At 38.9% G+C, this 24,181-nt stretch overlaps 1 protein-coding gene across 9 annotated transcripts in view; it reads right to left on the bottom strand.

Moving 5' to 3' along the window:
- AKAP6 (A-kinase anchoring protein 6) overlaps window positions 1–24,181 on the bottom strand; it is a 626,632-nt gene that overhangs the window by 270,141 nt on the left and 332,310 nt on the right. For all 9 annotated transcript variants that reach the window (XM_054449571.2, XM_054449565.2, XM_054449569.2 and 6 more), the window contains one exon: window positions 13,783–15,552. In XM_054449571.2, coding sequence (XP_054305546.2) covers window positions 13,783–15,552 — 1,770 coding nt within the window. The remainder of the gene's footprint in view (window positions 1–13,782; window positions 15,553–24,181) is intronic.

The following is a 24,181-nucleotide window of genomic DNA, read 5'->3' as shown; positions in this document are numbered from 1 at the left end:
TTCTATATACTTGAGTAAATTACTAACTTCTGTCTCTTCTAATTTATAAAATGAAAATATAATGTAACAGTGTCCTCATCAAGGAAGAATTTTTTTCTTGAGAATTAAATGAAGTGATGTACTAAGTGAATAAACCCCTTAGCATTCTGCCTGACAGTTTGCAAGGGGACAAGAAATAACAAAGTTTTGTTTTGTATTTAAATTGTTATTTTTCTGAAACATCCTACCAGCAACACAAAGTTATGACTTCAGGATTAAAGATAAAGAATAATCCACTAATGTTCCAAGAATCATTTTAGTTGAATTTAAAAATGCAATGCTAAATAAATAAATAAATAATAAAAACGCAATGTTGAGTTTATCCATGTTTTGAGTTTCATCACGATAGTAATATTTGCCATAAAATGCAGTTAGGCACTGTTATCATCTTAATACAAGATATTATTGCATCATAACCTTTCCATACCAAGAAAATTACAAAGAACTATTTTCACCTTGATGTTTAAAGCTGCAAACAAAAGGGCAGATCATCTTCCCCATATATTTCAGAGGCCAACAGCCATATGCAGTGACTGGATACAGCCTCACGGTGGTGCTAAATCATCACTGATAACAACTCAAGACCCATTGAAGGCTCTACAGAAACCAAACTGAGGCAGGACTGAAACATTCCTAATGTTAACCAGCAAGGAATTTGCTTTGGATCCCTACGGTTCTTCTGGACCAACCTTGCGCAATGATCCTGACATGTTGCCTCAACAAATCCATTAGCAATGTTAATATACAGTTTTTGTCCTGGCATTGCAGCAAATAAAATGCGCACAAAAGATTTTTATTATCCTTAAAAAGAATTGTGCAGCCTTACCTTTTAAAATGTTATGTTGACTTAGAATTCCCAAACTGGATTTGGGCGCCATTCATCTACTGTGTATCTTAATTTTATGTATGCCTTGGAGACATTTGTTAAATTCCTTATATCTCCCAACCCCCAAATTTCAGCTTGAAATTTCAACTCTTTTGACTCCTTTCCTCTTCTACTCTCCTATTTAAAACAGCCAAAAAATTTTATCAATTTGCCCTTTATAATATCTCCCACCTATCTATTTCTTTCTTCAGTCAGCTTCCAAACCCACAGTTCAGACCCTTTTACCACATGTCTAAGCTATTTCAATAACTCTTAAGATTAGGCTTAGAGGAGATCGCGCCACTGCACTCCAGCCTGGCAACAGAGCAAGATTCTGTCTTTAAACAAACAAACAAAAAAAAAAAGATTAGGCTTAGAGGACTACCTCCCAACCACAACTGTACATTACAATTGCTTGAAGAACTTAAAAAATACCCAACCCCAGGGATTCTGATTTATTTGGTCTGGGGTGGATACAGAGGTTTTTTTATTTTTTTAAAGCTTCCTAGTGATTGCAATTTGCAGTCACAGTTGAAAACTACTGCTAGAGGTGTGCCCAGCATACCACAATCAGATTAACCTTCTTAAACTACCAACTCTCTGGGCCAAACATTTTAAGTAGTTTCCCATCTTCGCAAAGATTGCGAATTAGTGACTTAAAGGCCAAACTATCCCAAAGATGTGTTTTTATTTGACCTATTTAAAAATTGTTCAGACCCAACATCTAAAAATTGGGAGATGTCACATAAAACCTAGATTTCTTCCTTCTTTTTAAAAACTCCAAAATCTTGGCACAAATGGCCCACATTCCCATGCAACTATCAGCTGGAGCTGAGTAGGGGCTGCTCTTAAGACATGTCACCTATCTTCCAGTTGATTCGGTCCCATCACTCCCCATTTACAGCTAGCTTTGTGATTCATTTATACTATCTTCTTGACCTCTTAATTTTAGTTTGTAGGCCTGATCTAGAGAATAAAGTTCAAGCTCAACGATACATTCACTTACTCATTCCCTTAACTACTCATTTATTCATGCATTCATGAGTATTGATTTTGTGTCTATGCTATGCAAACACTTGGAATTCAAAGTCCCTCATATCTTGGCCCTATTCTTTCTAACTTCACATTCACCTTCCTCTAACAAACTTATTTCTAACTAGTAGTTAGTTTAAGAGACATCTTCCTCCCAATATTCATAGCTTAGAGGCTAATTTCCAAAACGCCTTTGAGGTCAGGTAATGCTATGTGACAAAGTGGGCCAGTGGGATGTGAGCAAAAGTGGCACGTGTAACTTCTAAGTCACATCCAGAAGAAGAAAGGTGGCTGCCCTCCATTTTCCCCTTCTTGTGAGCTGGAATGCAGACACGGTATTGGTGGTGAGCCATAGAAGAGCAACAGGGAGAAGCAACCTGGACCTCAGGACGATCTCTATCTTCCCTCGACTGTCTGCCTCTAGGTAAAAGAGAAAGAGACTTCTATCTTATTGTATTTTGGGGTCTCTTTGTTTATAGTAGCTTAGCCTATACTCCAAAACACCAACGATTTCTCTTTACTATTACCCAGACATACCTTGAATATTCTTGCCCTCCACCCTGGCATATGCAAAAGTTCCTGTCACTAACATTATGCCTCCTCATCTCTGCTATATAAATTCTACTCATCATTCAAGGCCCAGATCAAGTATTCCCTTTCCTGTGATGCTTCATCAAGCTACACTTGTATTATCTTCTTTTTCTCTGTTCTCCCGCTGCATGAATTTTCACTTGGCACTTACCAAATATTGTCTTATGTAATAGACACAGAGCCTTGAATTATGTTGCCATATCTACCTCAAGTGCTAAGTCCAGGACCTAAAGCAAAATTTTAGATTGTGCATCATAAAAATTAAAAAGTATTCAGAGTTTCTACAGTATTAAACTTCTATACTTTTTGTTTAATAATTATGTGCACTGTCAACTCATGTTCAATCTGTGATCCTTTAGGATTCTTGAATCTTCTCATTTTAGTTACAAAACTGAACCTACCCAATTCTTTAAGAATCTGGCTTTTTCCTTGATATTTAACTAAATCCTAGTTCTCTTTATTCTTGTATCTAAACAATTCCTTGACTTTTTGGATACATATTTCAAAGACTCAGAAATGCACTGAAAAGATCAAGGGCTCAAGTGTGAATGGTAATGAAGAGACAACTCATAGTGCCATCATATTTGGAATCTGAAAATCTCTAGGACAACACTAGAGGAAGAAAGTAGAAGATACTCTCAAGGAAGGAAATTTAAAAAAAAAATGGGCGACAGAGAGTGAAAACTAGATCCAGAAGAAAAGTAAAGAAAAGCAATGGGAAAGAAGACATAAGGAAGAGAGAATACAGAGACAAGAGGAGGACTAGCAACTGCGAATGAAAAAGTTAGCATAAGGGAAAGGCACATGCAAAATGGAATGCCAGTGAAGAAAAGTGGAATTCCATAACCTCAAGATGCTTCCTGATAAGGATACTCATAACAGATCATTATCAACATCCAAGTAGTGTAGAGCACGCTACCACTCCATCAACACTAGGAACACTGGTGCATGGTGGGTATAAAAGAAACATCAAAGGCAAGTGAGAATTGAATTTATAGCAGAATCGTGATTGCGAGTTACTCTGCGGGTGAATAAAAAAGGGTACAGCTGTGTTTCAAACGGGACTTATTTGAATCTCAAATCAAGTAAATAATGGCTAGACAGGACTTTTTTTAAAAGAGTAGGCTATAATGGGCCATGCAGTGGCTCCTGTCCATAATCCTAGCACTTTAGGAGGCCAAGATGGAGGATGGCTTGAGCCAAGGAGTTCGACACCAGCCTGGGCACATGGTGAAATGCTGTCTCTACAAAAAATACAAAAATTAATATGAAAATTATCCAGGCATGATGGTGTGTACCTGTAGTCCCAGCTACTGGGTAGGCTGAGGTGGGAAGATCAACTGAGCTCCAGGAGGTCGAGACTTGACGTGAGCTATCATCACGCCACCACACTCCACCCTGGATGACAGAGTGGGACCCTGTCTCAAAAAACAAAAACAAACCAAAAAGAACAAAAAAAAGACTCTCAAAGTATTTTTTTTTTCAAGACAAATTCCAGAAGATGACTTGGTCTTAGCCTTGTAGCTGTGTCCTATCCTAAAAGAAAGCCCAGAGTGAGACCGTTAAAATATGGGTGGTAACCACATTGAAATTAAAAAAAAGAGAGAGAGAGAGAACTCAAAGACCTAAACATAAGACCCAAAATGATAAAACTCCTAGAAGAAAACACTGAGGAAAAACTTGATGATGTTGGGCTTGGCAGTGATTTCTCGGCACCAAAAGCACAGGCAACAAAAGCAAAAATAGATAAATGAAACCACATCAAACTTAAAAACTTGATGCATCAAAGGACACCACCAACAGAGTAAAAAGGCTACAGAATGGGAGAAAATAATTTGCAAATCATACACATAATAAGGTGTTAATAGTCAGAATGGGCTAGGTGTGGGGGCTCATGCCTGTAATCCCAGCACTTTGGGAGGTTGAGGCAGGTGGATTGCTTGAGCCCAGGAGTTTGAGACCAGCCTGGGCAACAGAATAAAACCCTGTCTCTACAAAAAATGCAAAAATTAACCAGGTGTGGTGGCGCATGCCTGTAGTCCCAGCTACTCAGAAGGCTGAGGCAGGTGGATCGATTGAGCCTGGGAGGTCAAGGCCACAGTGAGCTGTGATCACACCACTGCACTCCAGGCTAGGTGACAGAGCAAGACCCTGTCTCAATTAAAAAAACAAAAAAAGAATATATAACAAACTCCTACAACTGAACAACAAAACTCAAATAACGCTATTAAAATATGGGTAATGGACTTGACATTTCCCCAAAGATGATATACAAATAGCCAACAAGCACATGGAAAGATGCTGAACATCATTATTCATCAGAGAAGTGGAAATCAAAACCACAATGATCTATCACTTTACACCCATTACGATGGCTACGATTTTTGTTTAAAAAAACCTAGAAAGTAACAAGTATTGGCAAGGATGTGGGGAAAGTGGAACTCTGTACTCTGTTGGTGGGATTGTAAAATGGTGTAACTACTTTGAAAAATAGCACAGAGATTCCTCAAAAAATATATATGATCCTCAAAAAAAAAATGATCCAGCAATCCAATTTTTGGGTATATACCCAAAAGAACTGAAAGCAGGGTCTTGAAGAGATAATTGTACACCCACGTTCATAGCAGCATTATTCACAATAGCCAAGAGGTGGAAGCAACCCAGATTGTCCACTGAAAGATGAATGGATAAACAAAATGTTGAATAAACATATAATAGAATGTTATTCAGCCCTAAAAAGGAAAGAAATCTTGTCACATGCTACAACATGGATGAACCTTGAGGACATGCTAAATGAAACAAGTCAGTCACAAAAAGACAAATACTATGTGATTTCACTTAGAGGAGATACTTAGAATAGTCAAAATTATGGAGATAGAAAGTAGAATGGTGGTTACCCGAGGACAGTAGGGAGAGGGAAAGGGGAGTTGTTATTTAATGGGTGTAGAGTTTCAGGTTTGCAAGATGAAAACGTTCTGGAGATCTGTTTTACAACCATGCAAATATTCTTAAACTGTGCACTTAAAAAATGGTTAAGATAGCACATTTTGTTATATTATATTTTTACCACAATAAAGAAAACTCAGAAGGACATGATACTTCTTAACAGCTGCTATCATCAGTAGGGACGCTAGGATGGGTTCCTCTGGACCCATTCTACCTCTTGGAAAAGAAATGTAAAAATGAGTCCAAGTTAATCTCAGGGAAAACCTTCTCTACCTTCATATTACACAGGTACTAACCACCACTTCCCAGCTCCATCTCTAGCAAGAGCAATGGTAGCCACCTTTGTGCTGCTACCAAAAAAATTGGGAGCATACTTGATTGCAATTTTACAGTCTAGTTACAAAGAGGAAGAACTCAGCTAAATATTTGCTGCCATGAGTCCAAGATAACTTATGTGCAAGGACATCCTTAGCTGGCACTAAAGAAGTTTGTTAAATTAGGTTATAGACGTCTCTAGGACAAAATACAACAGCTAAGTCATTGAACTATAATCAAGATGCTCTAATTTGGCATATGAAGACATTTACATCTCTTGTGGACAAACAGGCCCAGCTATGTCATGCATCCATCAATTCTGTATCACTGAGTCCAACTTGACAAAGTCGTATCTTCCAGGACAAGTTTTGAGAATTTAATGGCAGCAGAAAGCCCAAAATGTGAGAGATGGACCATGCGCTATATCCCAAACGACAGATCTCCTGAAATGCTTCACTGAGATGGCATACCCTGTGCTGCCTTCTGTCAGTTCCCATAGGAATTATACAGCTGTTAACCCAGCATCAATAATTACCCACCTTACACAAGTGGCTACTTACCAACCAGTTCATTTCTCTTCAGGTCATGAGGAAGAAGTCACACTGTTTATTTACTAATCTAGTAGTGGTTTGTGGGCTTCATAAATAGATTTTATTTGCATATGTGATTATTGTCTAAATTCCCTGGCATTTGACCATATCTCATGGAGAAAACCAAGTTAGCTCTGGCATCCCAGCTAGAATACCAGCTCTCACACTTTGCAGCATTATGACCCTGAGCAAGTCATTTGCATTTAAGCCTGGAGTCCTCATCTGTAAAATGAGACCAATAACAGCTCTTCAATATGCTTGTTATATAAATTAGATGAAAGAATCTACTTCAGATCCTGGCACACAGTAGATGCTGATCAGAAATTATCTCCCTCTCTTCTTCCTTACTCAAGAGCAGGGGTCAGCAAATTTGTTCTGTAAAAGGCAAGAGAGTAAATCTTTAACCTTTTTAGGCCATATGGTCTCTGTCACAACTATTCAACTCTGTCACTGTAACACAAAAGCAGCCACAGACAAACACCATGGCTGAGTTCCAATAAAATATTATTTTAAAAAGCAGGTATTGGGCCACATTTGGCTTACAGGCCATAGTTTGCCAATCCCTATTACTTATACCACATATGTCCAGGTATCATGCTAAGTTAATTTTTCACCATTCTGTTTGATTTCATCTGTTCCAGATATATTCTTCCCTTTTATCTCCTTATTGCTTTTATTCTATTTCTTGAATGTATCGGAACAAATCTGTCTGTTTCCATTACTTGACTTCGCTTCTGGCTTTGAATTTTAGGCCTTGAGAAGTTCCCGTAGGTGTTGAGCACTCAGACCTAAGATGATCTAGTAATTTATTCACACAATGGGTTCTGGGTAAATCAGCCAGAGTTAGGCAAAATCCCCTCAACCCTCAGAAAAAGATTGAGAACAGACCATCCCTTGGGAACTCAGAGTTTACTAGGAGTTTTTATTTGTGGAGAGGGAATGGTTACAACTGATTCCCCAGTTTTAAAAATATTGCCTTAAAATCTTTGTTTTCATTGGCTTATATATGTAAAGGCCTTCTTAAAAAATATACAAGTACTAAAAACGATAGTGATCACATATGGTGAAGTGAGAATTCAAGATGGAGTGATAAGGATGAGGGGAGATTTACTGAGTATTTTTAAATTCTATGATTTAAAACCATGTGAATATATTATCCAAAAATCAATTTTCCCAAAGAATAAAGAAATCTTGGCCAGGCGCGGTGGCTCACGCCTGTAATCCCAGCACTTTGGGAGGCCGAGGCAAGTGGATCAGAAGAGCAGAAGTTCGAGACCAGTCTGGGCAACGTGGTAAAACCCCGTCTCTACTAAAAAAAATACAAAAATTAGCTGGGCATGGTGGTGGGTGCCTGTAATCCCAGCTACTGGGGAGGCTGAGGCAGGAGAATGGCTTGAACCCAGGAGATGCAGGAGGCGGAGGTGCAGTGAGCCGAGACCGTGCCACTGCACTCCAGCCTGGGTGACAGAGCAAGACTCCGTCTCAAAAAAGAAAAGAAGAAAAGAATCTTTTGTTTTACAAAATTAGCCTATTACAAGAAAGATACAAATGTGAGGGGTGGGGATTGACAGGAACCTATTGGAGATTCTATCACAGCCCCACACTCTCTTGCAGTTACTGGGCTTCTATGGGCCTCCTGCCTTCTGCTCTGTGTGACTCAGAGAAGACAGAGAGGGGCACTCTGCCACGATGAGTTAATGGACTCCACTTTCCATTTGACAGAAGTGGAATTAGAAGCAGGATATATTTTTCACTATTTTATCATTCTTGATATCAAGCCATAATTCTCCCCATGAGTTCCACATACCCTCCCTTCTTTCTCAGTGTGTCCATATTTACATAGTCTTTCTAGCTACTTCAATCTCTTTTGCTACTTCTGCCTTCAAATAAGCTTCAATTTAAAAAAAAAAAAAAACTTTTGACTTTACTTTCAACTATTGCCCTTTGCCTCATATTGTGTTTTCAATCCAATTCCTGGAAATATTAGGAATGATTGTTTTTTTACTTCTTAATCACCTATATCTACTTTCACTCCTTCATTACGTCTGTTTCTTTCCTAAGGTCTTCATTAATTATTTCAGACAAATCTAAAGGTTGTTGGGTTTTTTCCCCTTAGTCTTTATTATTCTTGATCTATCTTTTGCAAAGAACAAAGCTAATGTCCATTTTATTTAGTATCTCTTTCTCTCTCTCTGTGTATTTAATACCCAAGAATTCTTTCTGTCCCTTCTGATCCCCACAACTGGATCTCTTCCTTGTTCCTGTCTCATAACTGGGCTACAACTTGAATCTCAGACATCAGTCCCTCTGCTTTTCTCCACCTAGCCTCCTTCTTTTAGGGAATTCATCTATTCCCAAGTCTTTATCTTGTGGGAGGAACAAAGCAGATGGTGGCCTGAAGCCTGGCTCTGTAACTTATTAGCTGTGCTGCATAGGAAAAACTGTTCATTCATCTTTCTAAACTCAGTTTCCTCTGCTCTAAAATGGGGATTCAGTCATTCAGTAGTCTTTATCGAGCACTTATTATACACCAGGCATTTTTCTAGGTACATGAGATTCATTAACAAACTAAACAGATAAATATTCCTGCCCTCACAGAGTTCCCATTCTAACAGAGGGAGACAGACCAAAAATAATAAATATACTACATTAGAAAATTATATAAAATTACAGAATGTAGGCCGGGCATGATGGCTCATGCCTATAATCCTAGCACTTTGGGAGGCCGAGGCTGGCGGATCACAAGGTCAGGAGATAGAGACCATCCTGGCTCTCACGGTGAAACCCCATCTCTACTAAAAAAAAAATACAAAAAATTAGCCGGGTGTGGTGGTGGGCACCTGTAGTCCCAGCTGCCTCAGGAGGCTGAGGCAGGAGAATGGCGTGAACCTGGGAGGCAGAGCTTGCAGTGAGCCAAGATCGTGCCACTGCACTCCAGCCTGGGTGACAGAGCAAGACTCCATCTCAAAAAACAAACAAACAAACAAACAAACAAAAGTTACAGAATGTGGTGAGATCCGTAAAAGAAAGAAAAGGTCAGGTTACACCTTTTTTTTGTGTGTGTGAGACCAAGTCTTGATCCGTCGCCCAGGCTGGAGTGCCATGGCACGCGGGATCCCAGCTCACTGAACCTCCACTTCCCAGGTTCAAGCGATTCTCCTGCCTCAGCCTCCCGAATAGCTGGGATTACAGGTGCACACCATCACACCTGGCTAATTTTTGTTTATTTAATAGAGATGGGGTTTCACCATGTCGGCCAGGCTGGTCTCAAACTCCTGACCTCAAGTGATCTGCCCACCTCGGCCTCCCAAAGTGCTGGGATTACAGGCATGAGCCACAGCGCCCAGCTGGGTTACATCTTTTAAAAGATGGTCAGAGTAGTCCTCTCTGAGAAGATAATATTTTAGCAGAGACTTGGAACAGGTGAAGGAATTATAAATGAGGGCATCTGCTGGAGAGGATGTAGACAAAAGCAGCTGACAATGGTCCTAAAGGCAAGAAGCATGCCAAGTATGTTCTAGGAAAGGGAGTGTAGTAAGCATGGAGAAAAGTCGTTGGAAAGGATGTCAGAGAGGAAATCAGGGAACAGTCCATGTAGGACCTCTGAATACAATGGCAACCCTCTATTGTGGAGTTTTGAGCAGAGGGATGACATAATCTGATTTATCTTTTAAAAGGATCACTCTGGCTACTCTATTGGAAATAGACTGTAGTGAGAGAAGAATAGAAGCAGAGAGACCAGTTAGGAGGCTACTGCAGTAATCCAGGAAGGAGGTGATGGGGGCTAGGACCAGAATGGAACAGGAGAGAAGTGGTTAGTGGTTAATTTAGGATTAAAAACCTACCTTAGAGGGTTGTTATAAGAATTTTATGGGAGAGTTATTATAGGTAAAATGCCTAGCAGATGCCTTCTATAAAGAAGATGTTAAGTAATATCCTCTGTCATTATATTTTCCAGGCAGAATGGGTTCTCTGGGTCGCTATAAGGAGCAGACCAAAGCTAGAGTGTGATAGCCAAGGCCAGTTGACCTGGAGGTTGGCAGCTGCCCTCATCTGATGTAGTAAGGGCGGCTGGCCTGAGGAAGGAACTTGATCTTCTTTTAGCCTCTTCCCTCATATCCCAACTCCAGTATGGGATTTTTCAATTGCCTATAAACCATTTATTCTTAAAAGTTGCATCATATACTATCTATGCACAGTTTTTAAAAAATTACCTGCACCACCTCTACTTCAAACCAGCTACTCATCCACATGTTTCCTTCTATTAAAGACACACCAGTCTCCAGATGCTGAAAACCTGGCTGCATTTTTGTAGAACTGTGGAATCAAATTGGAAGTTGGTATCATAGTCATCATCTGGTTAAAACATCTCTTTTTTACAAAAGATGAAACAAGGCTCAGAATGGAACATGCCAAGCTGTGGACCACTCCAGGCTTTAATCACTGAATGGCTCCTGAATTCTTTTTAGCAAGGTCTAGAACCAGATTTCTGGACTCATTCACTTTTTCAACACTCCCCTCCCTTCCTCTTGCCTGATCCACGTCACAGCAGCTCCTCAGGTTGGCTGCCAGAGGCCACACCTCTGCCCTGGTCGCTGCCATGTCTGCCAGGACCATCTTTCTGTTATTGCCAATTAACCCTTCTGGAAAGACTACTAGAGACCAGGGCCTACACTGCTTTAAGAATGCTGGCTATGGGTTCATATCCTGGCTTTGTACTTACTAGCTGTGAGGACTTGAGCAAGTTTCCTAATCACATTCTGCCTTAGTTTCTTCATCTGAAAAAATCCTCCCTTCCAGGACTTAAGTAGAGTAAGGCATGTACAATACTTAGTACAGAGCAAAACACAAAATAAGAGCTTAAGAAGGAGGCCGAGGCAGGCGGATCATGAGGTCAGAAGATTGAGACCATCCTGGCTAACACGGTGAAACCCTGTCTCTACTAAAAATACAAAAAATTAACTGGGCGTGGTGGCGAGCGCCTGTAGTCCCAGCTACTCGGGAGGCTGAGGCAAGATAATGGTGTGAACCCCGGAGGCGGAGCTTGCAATGTGCCGAGATCATGCCACTGCACTGCAGCCTGGGCGACAGAGCGAGACTCCATCTCGAAAAAAAAAAAAAAAAAAAAAAAAGAAGAGGTATTAGTTATTACTGTCAGTCCCTTTCAGAGAATTTGCTGTGGGTGCCTGGTGAACAAATTCTAATTGCCTTGGTGTGGCCTTCAGGGCCTTTCCATACCTACTACAGGTATGCAAACTTTCACTGATCTCTGATGACAAACCTTCCAATCAAGACAGCTCTCTTTATACCCCACATCCATGCTCATTCCCATTTCTACCTCTGTGTTTTAGTTTATGCTCCTCCTACCTGAAACGCCACCTTCCTTTTCCTTTATCTGTCTGAATCCTGTACATCCTTCAAAGCTCCACTTAAGGTTTAGTACTTCGCAAGAACTGGCCAGGCAAATTCTAGCTCCACTGATATTATTACTACTCTACAACACCGCGGTTTTTATATTCAGTACTTATTGATCACTTCCTCATGGACAGGAATGGGGGCATTTAGTTAATAGTATGGGCTCTGGAGCAGACTGCATGGTCTCTCTCAGCCTGTCTCCTCAGCCATAAGATAAGGTTAATATCGGGGTTGTTGTGAGGATTAGATACATGAATATTTGATATATGTTAATGATGATTCATATGTTATTACTGCTATATATTTGATAACTTTTTCCTCTTTGTTTATAAACCCGCATTTTCTTCCTCCAGGTTATTCTATCCATATGCACTATACCTTTATCCAGTGTCTAGCACAATGCTGGTCTCAGAGTAGTGTATCAGGGTATCTATCTATCTATCTATCTATCTATCTATTTTAGCTTGAGAAAAATCACTTAAGCTCATGAAGCCTGTTTCCATCTCTGTAAAGGGAGAATAATCTGGCATGACCTGCTTCCTTCACAGGACAGCTGCGAAGACCAAGTAAAAAAAAAAATGTATGGGCCATGCGCAGTGGCTCACGCCTGTAATCCCAGCACTTTGGGAGGCCAAGGCAGGCGGATCACCTGAGGTCAGGAGTTAGACACTAGCCTGGCCAGCATGGCGAAATCCCGTCTCTACTAAAAATACAAAAATTAGCTGGGCATGGTCGTGGGGGCCTATAATCCCAGCTACACAAGAGGCTGAGGCAGGGTAATCTCTTGAACCTGGGAGGTGGAGGTTGAAGTGAGCTGAGATGGTGCCATTCAACTCCAGTCTGGGCAACAGGAGCAAAACTCTGCTCAGAGGAAAAAAAAAAAAAAAAAAAAGCATGTGGGAGAGGTTTGCATACCATAAAGTCATATACAAATTATATGTAGCCAGGCGTGGCCATTTATATGTCATCAAACAAGAAACCATTAACAATTATCAAGTCAGCTGGATCTACTTCCAATGGTCTCCTGAGGAAAGGGCCACTACCACAGTAATCACGGTGAATCTCTTTGCCCAGATGCCTCTTAAAAGATCAAATAATTACTTATACTATGGAGCTCAGTCCTGAGTTTTGTTTTTTTTTTTTTTTGAGACAGGGTCTCACTCTGTTGCCCAGGTTGGAGTGCAGTGGCATGACCACAACTCACTGCAGCCTCAACCTCCTCGGCTCAAGCAATCCTCCTGCCTCAGCCTCCTGAGTAGCTGGGACTACAGGTGTGTGCCACCACTCCTGGCTAATATAGAGATGGGGTCTCCCTACATTGCCCAAGCCGTCGGTCCTGAGAATTTTGATAAGTCTGTCCTCAAACATTTCATCATATCTAGTAATTTGTTCAAAAGTACAGATTTAGCCAAAATGTCAACTTCACATCCCAGAGTCCACGGGTGGTACATGTATAGGTAATATGGTTATTAGCCAGAGTTCTCAAAGAGGAGGAAGAGTAAAGAAAAAAAGATCGCTAATAAATTAGAAATGTCTGGTCTATTTCTAAAAGAAGTTAACATTGGAGATGTGGAACATATTGTGGAGTCAGAAGAAATGAATAAAAACACTCTGGGGTAACTGGAATAGTCTATGCATATATTCCTGAGCTACTTGTGTGTGCATAGCTATCATTCTATTTAATTTTGTATTAGATCCAAGCGGTTCCAGCATTCATCAGTAGTCATGATAGATTTGAACAATGTCAACAAAGAATTCTATACTGGGCAGGAGCACATCAAGCTAATGCACTGACAAGGGCAATTCCTAGTGATTCATACTCTTTGTCATATGCATTGATCATTGTGCTTTTTTTTTCTTTCTGTGGAGAATCAGATTTATCAAAAATAGCCATACATTTTATAATAGAGTGTAGCGAGTGTGACCTTCTCCCAGCATTACTTCCAAAACTCAAGTGAGAAATCATTCATGTTAAGAAAACCACCTTACCTCTATTTTTTCCCATATGGCTTCATAGTTGTCTTGGTGCTGAATATCTTGCATCAGTTTCTGAATTAAAGCTGATTTAGTGGCAGAATGGCTCTCATTTTTCTCAGAGGATGAAGCTCTTTCTGACTTCTCATCAGCATACTTTTTCATGCCAGTGAGAGGCATACTGGACTCCTCATCAGAAAGAATGTCACTCAGGGGCCCAGATTCAATGCTCTCCCCTAGTGAAGAGGCTATGTCACTAGATGAGCTTGGAGACACCCTGCCTAGCGTTGTATGCTTCTTTTTGACATGATAGGTTGGATAGATCTCAGAATCTGAATTCATTTCAGACAGTTCCCAGTCATCAATATTCTGGATGGTTTCTCCTCTGGGTTTCTGAGGCAGAAGCTTTGTTAGGTTTTCCAACTTCAAAGCCAACACTTCTGTCTGCTTAAGGTGAGAGGGCAGTGCTAGGTATTCATCAGAGCCATACCAGGCCTCCACAACCTGACCATTCCTAGTGACGTGACTTGGAGAGGAGGCATGACCTTCTTTGCTTTTGTGTTTTGAAAGAAGTGGCACCGGAGACATGATGTTGTCTGAGCCAACAGAGGATTCACTGCTCTGAGTAAAAGGTGGTGAACTGGATGTTTCTGACTGCAATTGCAATTTGGCATTCCAACTTCTCTGATTACAAGGCTCAAGTGAGGATGTGGAAGCAGAATTTGTTTGTGGCCCCTCTATGGCCTTGGAAGTACAAGAAAGCTCTCCATTTGGCACTGCTGAGCTCTTTGTATTTTTAGCTTGTTTGCCTGAACCAGTTCCCCGTTTAGGTGTTTGGCATGGAGGCACCTCTTCTGAGGTCTTGTGTGGCTTTTTAAGTCGAGATTTCTCTTTATAGCAGTTGTTAAGCCTTCCCAGGCTGGAAGAAATTTCTTTAATGTGAAATTTGACTGTGTTTTCAAGATTCCCATCCCCCACCTTGTGTAAACACTCGTAAGACTGGCTGGCAGCAGAAGGGCTGTTGGGGTAGGAAGACTGCAACACCAGGCAAAGTTTGGATCTGTCAGGAGGATCTACTAGCGAAGGGGTGCTTCTGCTCATCTCAGGCTTTAGATCAACCATTTGCTTCTTTCCACCATTGCCTTTCAGATCATTCTTAAAAGTTTCCTCTTTAAGAAAAAGTCCTCTTTTTGGCAATGTAGGCTGTGTGGGAGAGTCCTCGTTATAATTAAAGCAATCTCTGATGGTTCGCTTGGGGGTTGCATTTTCACAAGGAACAGGCTGCTGATTCTTTACATCAAGATGGGAGGAGGAACTGGATTCTTGCTTCACAGTCTCAGAGGAGGGTTGAACAGCATTTGTCAGAGCTTCTCCTGAAGATGATGACACCCCCGGTGTTAAGCCTGGTTGCTCTTCAACTGCAGAAGCATTGTCTTCCTCACATCCACCTTTGTCGTCTACTGAGAGAGAAACTTGAGATACCTCCTCAATAACTGCTTCACTGCCATTGGTAGAGATAGAGTCAGCAGCTACTGTAAGTAACCCAACACTTCGGATAAGCTCAGGGAACTCCTTTTCCATCTCACTGTAGCTCCAAGAGTCAAAGGGTTTGGTTTTGACTTGGCTAGAGGTCATGTCACCTAGCCCACTGAGCAAATCCTCACTTGGACTGTAGTCAGACAGTTCGAATGCAGTAATGCCACAATCCAGAGACAAGTAATTTTGAGAACATTTGATAGTTAATTGTCCTGAGTCATCCACTTCTGTTAGAGAATCAAGCCGGCCCTGAAACAGACAATGGCAATGGTTTCAGTAAATGCAACATCAATTACAACATCGGCTGCTGTTTAAATGAAATCTCAGTACAGGGCACTATAAAGGTCAAATGTATTTGTCCCTATTGCTTGTGGTTTGACATACACAAAGGGATATTAATCAATTACTACATTGCTTTATATAGTATCTTGTTCTTAAACACCTGAAGATTTTTCACTAATCTGGAGTATACAGCCTTAATAGAAATGTCAAGATCAAGCCAAAAAAATCCATTCTTGACTTAATTTTCAACTGAAAAATAATATATTATTCATTTAATAAGAATTTCGTAAACAAAGCCTTAAGTAATACAATTTCTGGGATCAAAATAATGTAAAAGTAAAATCTCCACGAATGTCTGTTTTGCTTTTTGCTATCATTCCAGTACCTACCACAGTGGCTAACTCATGGTAGATGCTCAATAAATATTTTTAAGTAGAATAATTAATTATAATAAGCCAGTTGTGTTAAATATATATTGATGAATCAAAGGAAGGTAAACTACTGAATTTGCAAATACATAACAGTTCAAGACCAGTTTCTGTTTGGCCCCACCCTTTTGAAGGAGAAAATTAATGAATGTCCAAACTTTATCATTAGAGATAGCATCAGCTCCTCCCTCTGCATGTTTTTCTCCCCAAGTCCTGCCCCCACTGGTGTTTGTGAGCTGTTAAGTGCCCATCTTTCTTACTATTCATAATTCTGGATAGGCTGATTTGATTTAAAACTCCCTCACACTAAAAAAACAGCATTACAATTAACTATTTTTAATTTGTTACATCTTTAATTCTGTAATTAAGGCTTTTGTCTCATTACTAATGCAGTTTCTGATTTCATACAACAAATGGGAAGATTTTCACTGATGCTTTGTTTGGGGTAGAAGAGCCCTGGGAACTATCCCATTATGCCTACTGGCTAAATAACAGCCTGATCTAACCTAGCCCCCTTAGGAAATGAAAAAAGAAAACTGAAAAGTGGAGGGTTGTTACATCCCCAGATCTCCTTTTTTTCTGGAGGAAGAACTGTGGTGAGCCAACTGAAGCTGGATCCCATGTGGCTGCTGGACCCTGTGATCCTTTCAACCAGGTTTTCCCAAGATCTGGCTTCTCCAGGATCTTATATCTGGTTTTACTGCTCATTTGTTCGTTTTTGTTTTTGGAATGTTCTCTCCCTTCAGACCTTTACCCTGCCTTTATCTCCTACTCCACTCACTCTCATTCCATAACATCTAGATAAACAGACGAAAAGCCTTATTTAACTTTTCTAAGCCTCAGAGTCCTCATCTATAAATGATGATGGTCGATTACTACAATTACTTTTTCATTTAATTCTTAAAATTTTCTTCTGCAGTCTGTACTATTGTCCCTGTCTGACATAAGAGTAGCTTGGACCAAAAGATGACACCGGCCCTGGATAGAGGCTGTCCCCAAAGTCTGTATTCTGGCCATTAGATATTACTTTAAACTGGCATGCCCCCATCTCCAATTTGTTTTCCACACTGCCACCAGAGTAACCTACACAAATTGCAAATCTGTTACTTCTTTGTTTAAAGTCCTTTAGAAGCATCCTGTTGTTGTTAAGTTAAAAACCCAAATTTTTCCTCAAAAAACCTAAATATTGAACTACCAATCCCACTAATAGGTATATATCCAAAGAAAAGGAAATCAGCATGTCAAAGAGATATCTGAACTCCCATGTTTATTACAGCACTATTCATGATAGCCAAGATACGGAATCAACCTCAGCGTCCATCAACAGGTGAATGTATAAAGAAAATGTGGCATATATCCACAATGGAATACTATATTTTGCCTTCAAAAAGAAGGAAATCCTGTCATTTGTGACAACATGTATGAGCTTGAAGGACATTATGTTAAGTGAAATAAGCAAGGCACAGAAAGCCAAATACCACATGTTCTCACTCATATGTGGAAGCTAAAAAAGTTGAACTCAGAGAAGCCAAAAGCAGAACAGCAGTTACTAGAGGTTGGGAAAGGTAGCGGGTGGGAATAGCTAGAGGCTGGTTAATGGACACAAAATTACAGCTAGATAGGAGGAATAAGTTCTGGTTTCTATAGCAGGATCAGATGACTATAATTAAAAGCAATTTATTCTACATTTTCAAATAGCTAGAAGAGTGGATTTTGAATGTTCCCAACATGAAGACACAATAAATGTTTGAAGTGACAGGTATGTTAATTTCCCTGATTTGATCATTGCATTGTGTGCATGTATCAAAATATTACACTGTACCCTATAAATATGTACAGTTATGTGTCAATTAAAAATAATAAAAGCAAAAAATGACACACTTAAATGGAAAGATATATTGCTTCAATATTTGAAGATCTTCCAAGTATATGACTGAAAACAGAAATAAACGATGTCATAGATAAGTATTTTTAAAATACAACCAAAACCCTTTCGAGGCCAGGCCCAAAGAGGCCTTTGTTATGCTATTCTCCCCTCACTGGCCACACGCAGCCACAGTGTCCTCCTTTCACTTTCTGAAAATACCGTGTTCCCTCCTTCCTCAGGGCCTTGGCACATGCTGCTTGCCCTGCCTGGAAAGCTTCCAACCTATACCCCTTAACTAGTTGACTCTTCCTTATCACTCAGATTTCAGCTTAAGTTTCACTTTTTCAAGATTCCAGATCCACATGTAAGTCAGAATATTTTACTGTAAGCCCTGCTTTCTCTTTAAGCATTGATCTCAATTTATAAATAAATACTATTGTGATTATCTGATCAATTTGTTTTTTCCACTAGTTTGTAAGTACTATGAGAGTATAAATCACACAGAAAATGGTTGTCTTACCAGGGTACTTGTAGCACATAGCATAGTGATCTGCACACAGTATGCACATATGTTGAATGAATGAATGAATGAATGACGACATTTTAGAATGTCTCTCTATGCCTTCCTATAATTTCTTTCTCTGATTAGGTAGTTTTAGTTAACTCCAATAATTAAAAGCCCAAGTTTCGAATTCTGGCTGTAGCACTAATTAGCTACGTGACCATGAGCCAGTAGCTAGATGTTGCTAAGCTTTATTTCCTTCATCTATAAAAAGGAAATGATAAGCCATGCCATAGGGGTGTTGAGAGGCTTAAAGGAGGTAATATATGTAAGATATGTAATATATGTAAGTCTAGTACATGGATGAGTCCTCAATGAATGTTCACTCTTATTACGTTATTATTTTTAATAATGAAGTATATTGAGGAGGAAACTTTCAAGATGAGAGTTATTGCTAACACTAAATTATACTGCACAAAATAAGAAATCAATATTAACTGCCAAGCTCAACAAAAATTACCTAAATGGAATTGTATAACTTTTGTGCTTCATAACTGAACTAGAAATCAGTCAGCCAAACAAAAGTTATACTTTATGCAATTTTTGCAAGAATAATAGTGAGATTCCCAATTCAAAAGCAGGTTGTATTTTCTTTAATCTTTTCATTGTTCATTACTCAGAACTTATTCTTTTACAGAAATAGTATTACAAAACGATGGTTAAATTCCAAAACTATCTCATAAAACCTTTTTAAATTAATATGTAGCTGAAATTTGCAACATGATTTTCTATTACATTTATCATGGTTACTGCACTGCAGTGCTTATATGAGGTTAAAGAAAAGTGTTTACATCATAGATTTAAAAAAAAGAAATGTGAGAGTCCAGGTAAAAACTAGACTCCAAACTGAAGTGTCAGCCACCTGCCTTTGGACAAGCAGGGAACATGATAGTCTTGCAAATATATTTGGTCCCCATTCTGGTGGTTATAGCACATAAAGACCAGGGTATTGTCTTGCTTGAGAAAAACAGATGCTCAATCAGTGATGTTACATGAACATATTGAATATATATATATATATATATATATATATAATGAATATATTGTTTAATGAATACATCTCAGAGAATAAAGTATGGCTGCCTTTTCTTAAATCTCTAGCCAGTTCCTGGTTTAGAAAAGAAAACACCATACTCAAAAACACTTAATGCTTCAGAGGAAGCTCTCTCCCATCCTGTCCCACCATATCAGTCCGGCCAACCATCTCAACTAGTGAGTAAATACCATCTTAACTGGTGAGACAGTTGAGTGATTATCACTTGGCGGGTAATAACTATTTTTTATTTTTATTTATTTTATTTCCATAGGTTATTGGGGAACAGGTGGTGTTTGGTTACATGAATAAGTTCTTTAGTGGTGATTTGTGAGATTTTGGTGCACCCATCACCCAAGCAGTATAAATTGCACCCTATTTGTAGTCTTTTATCCTTCCGGGTGTAACTATTTTTTATTCAAACTGTATTTTTTAATGCGAAAAAATATCCCTCCCTGAAAAAAACAAAGCAAAACCAAAAACAGTATATAGTATTTCACTGTGCAGAGGCAACTGTAAGAAAAGAAAGTTCTCTGAAGTTTCTCAGAGCAGATGAATGAGTTTTATCTCTGAAAATATTGCTTAGTAATACTAATGTTTTTAGTTCCATCGCTTCCTTCCACATCATCTTCCCGGATAGTTTTCTAATGTGTGTACATAATAAAGTCCCAGGAAGATATGGAGTTAGGGGTGTTGCCTGTTGGTTTTACTGCCCTTATTTCAGAAATATCACATGTAATTGTGTAGTACGTGTAGCTGGGTGAGAGCTGCCTAGCCAAGTACCCACTCCACTTAAATATACCTCCATTGAACATGTTATGAAGCAGGCCAGGCGCAGTGGCTTACACCTGTAATCCTAGCACTTTGAGAGGACAAGGCAGGTGGTTTGCTTGAGCCTAGGAGTTCAAGACTAACCTGGGCAACATGGCAAAACCCTGTCTCTACTAAAAATACAAAAATTAGCTGGGCGTGGTGGCATGTGCCTGTAATCCCAGCTACTGGGGAGGCTGAGGCATGAGAATCGCTTGAACCCGGGAGGCAGAAGTTGCGGTGAGCCAAGATCATGCCACTGCACTGCAGCCTGGGAAACAGAGCGAGACTTGTTCTCAAAAAAAAAAAAAAAAAAAAAAAAAAAAAAAAAAAAAAAAAAAAATATATATATATATATATATATAGAGAGAGAGAGAGAGAGAGAGAGAGAGACAAAGAAAGAGCACGCGTGAGCAAAGAACACCCCTCCTTTTTTTTCTAATTCAAAGCAAGACATTTTGCTTTGTTCCTTTTCCATAATTAACTGAAGCCTAGTTCCAAATGCTTTCTTAGAACTTTCTTTTTGTTAACACTATGTTTCACCACCAACTGAACATGAAATCTAACATTCGTAACTTAGACGGGGAGATCCTGAGTCCTCTGACCTGTGGGGGCTGTGGCATTCTAGTAAGAGGCCCATCAATTTACATGTTAGTCTACATGGACTAGACTTTGTCAGATTCCTTTCAGCCCTACCACGTTGGGATTCTATGATTCCGAATGCATCCCAGAGAACAGCAGTGGAAGAGAAGAGCAAGTAATGACAAGCAACTGTGAAGTACAACAAAGGTTTGTTTCTCATAGGCAAGGGGAAAACATATACAAAAATCTTTCAATATTTTTATTTACACAATATTAATAGTTCTTAAGAGAACTTCCATTTTCTACATGCTGAAATTATGAATCAAATAATTAATCTTCATGATTAATTCCCAGTTTATCAAACTGAAATTATATTTCCATCTTCCACATCTAAAGCAGGGATTATCTGTATTATTTAATTCAATTCAACTAATCAGACATTTTTACAGCAATATGAACTATGTGCTGTGGGAGACACACAGATTAATATAATCTGGAACTAACCCTCATGTAGTTCAAAATATAGCACATACTTTGGCCTGATACAATTTGGCCCATTATAAGTGCCAGTGGAGGAACCCACAAAGTGCTATGTTGTGAGCACTCTGGAAGGACCAATGCATCCCCATGGAGAAGGTATCATTTAGGCAGGTGCTTACCACACCATCTAGCACATGGTAAGTTCTCAATCAATGTTTCCTATTGTGTTGATATTATTAAGAGTTATCACTCTCTTATCACCTGTGTGACATTACCTCTCTCGACCCCAATTCTCTCATCTACAAGATGAATAAAATCATAATACCTGTAAATTGAGGATAACAGCACTTGCTCAGCCTACCTGTCAGAACTACGTGAGGACCAAAAAAATTATGAAGGTCATTTCTAACATGTGTTGTTCATCTTTGAATGCACAGAGTCTTATACATAGTAAGAAATCAATAAATAGAGAAGATAGAGAGAAGAAGAAAGGCAGGGGAGAAACAATAATTAAAATAGAAATCAGTTAAAAACGGTTTTGTTTTATTTAAGTACACCTAGATTTATATCCTTAAGTATTCACTTAACTTCTTCTTTTTTTAAATTTAAATTTAATTTTAATTTTTAGTTCTGGGGTACACGTGCAGGATGTGCAGGTTTGTTACATAGAAGTATTCACTTAACCTATTCTTAAATTCAGTTTTTCCATCTATAAAAGGGAACTACTTTTAGTATCTCTTACCTTCCTTCCTAAATGAAACAAATTTAAAGTGCTTATCACAATGTCTGGAATACAGAAAATCGCAGAACAACATATTTTTTAAACAGTTTTGAGCTTTGCCTTCAAGTGTTTTTTATTTGTTTGTTTAGTTATTGACTGGTTTTATTTTAGTAAGGTATTAGCCAATTTTTTTTTTACTAGATATGGTCTGCTCCATATTTAAATAAAGTTCATATATTGTTTTTTCAAGAAGAGAAGAAGATGGAACTTGCCACTCTCCAGAGTTTCAAACTTACTCTTTAATGTGGCTCTGAAATTTAACTAACTTCCAGAAAGAGAAAAATGAATCTTCCTTCACTGGAAAGACATCCACTATTCTAATTTACCAGTGATTTTTAAATTTGGGTGTTTTTTTATTTTGCCATTTCCCTCATCATTCTATAAATCTTTCATAGTTGAATTTATTCTGAGAAAGCTGATAATTTTATCCTAATTATCTTCCTGTTTTTTACAATTCCATTGTGCTAGCAGAAATAAATAAAACTAAGCAGTCTTTTAAACATCCTCATAGAGTCACACTAGACACACAGAAATAAAGGATCAGAAATCCAGTTTCAGGAAGTATGCTTATAGAGGCAGAACTTTAATTCATAGAAATATATCCACAAAGTGGATAACTGAAAATCTACTGTTCCTTTACCACTCACACAAAAATTTTCTGCAATCTCTACAACAGGACTAAAGACTGACTTCAAACATAAGAATGCACTAAACTGCTTCCAATCAAATCCATTCATAATTGCTGAGTTCGTGTTGTGAGAATAGACGCTACTTATTGTAAATTCACAACACAGTTGTAAAAACAGTGGCCAGCAACAGTTACCCTCCATGGCTCTTCATCATTTATTGAGCTACTACTTCATGAATGATACAAGTTCAATTAAGTGTATGATGAATGTATTCCACAGAACAATAATAACAATAAACCCTAGAGCACTGCTATATCTCCAGCTCCTACAACAGAGCTGATTATCAATAAATGTTTATTGATTTAATAAATATATGATTTGAATCAATGATTTTTAATCTCCTTCTAGTAGTAGAAAGCAGGCAGATTTGATCACTGACGAGCATTGGATGTTGGACAGAGCATTGGGTGTTGGACAACAAATGGGGAAGGGGGAAGAAAAGAATAAATAGACTTGAAGATGCCAGGTAGATATCTAAAGAAAGAGCTCTCTAGAGGTTACACAAACCTTCCTCATCTCTGATCTCCATTAGCACATTCTATCAAGGATATCAGATTTAGGGCAAAGTTGGTCAGCTTGAGATTCTTTGTAGTCTCCCATAACCATAACAGTCCCAGCTGAGAACCCTCTAGGGATCTAACTTGGGAGGGATGGCATCTGGGAACTAACACACAACTCACATATTCATCCCATGGTTACTCTACTGAAGTCTACATCACTTCCCCGCTGCCACAGTAACAGGGACAGCTAACTGAAAACAAAGACTGTGACTTAAAGTTAGAGGTAAGCCTAGTCGATTTTGATTCCTATAGACTTCTAGGCGCTGCGGAGAGTTTGCCACAGCAAGAAACTTTATTTTGAATAAACAAAAATCAACAAGAATAAATGATTTATGAGAATAGGTACAGATTTGTTTGGTGTTGTTGATAATGTTGGAGCCACTGAAACATTAATAAGTCAATAAATTAATGAATTATGCAACACTCATTATAAGGCCTTTTAATCTCATACATTAATGTAAGTGCCTTATAAACCTGTAGAATATATATGTTTTCCACAAACTAATAGCAGAACACTAAACTGAGTATTAAGAGCCAAAGGACTAAACACACATGCCCGCGCACACACACCCACCACTCCCCACAGGCAATGTATCCATATATGGTATCCATACGTATGTGTATATGTACAGCCGCTGCTTAGCAAGCAAAAACACTTTTTTTTCTATAAATATATGTCCATTTTATTTAAGAATGAGAGAGTTCACTTGAATTCAGATGTACAGGGTCCATTCTTAAGTTATTCATCAAGAATAACAATAAAATCTTTCAGGTACTGAATATAAATAATAAAAATCAAACATT

This window comes from Pongo pygmaeus, chromosome 15, assembly GCF_028885625.2.
Source record: "Pongo pygmaeus isolate AG05252 chromosome 15, NHGRI_mPonPyg2-v2.0_pri, whole genome shotgun sequence".
Lineage (NCBI taxonomy): Eukaryota > Metazoa > Chordata > Mammalia > Primates > Hominidae > Pongo > Pongo pygmaeus.
This window is presented reverse-complemented; position numbering and strand designations above follow the sequence as displayed.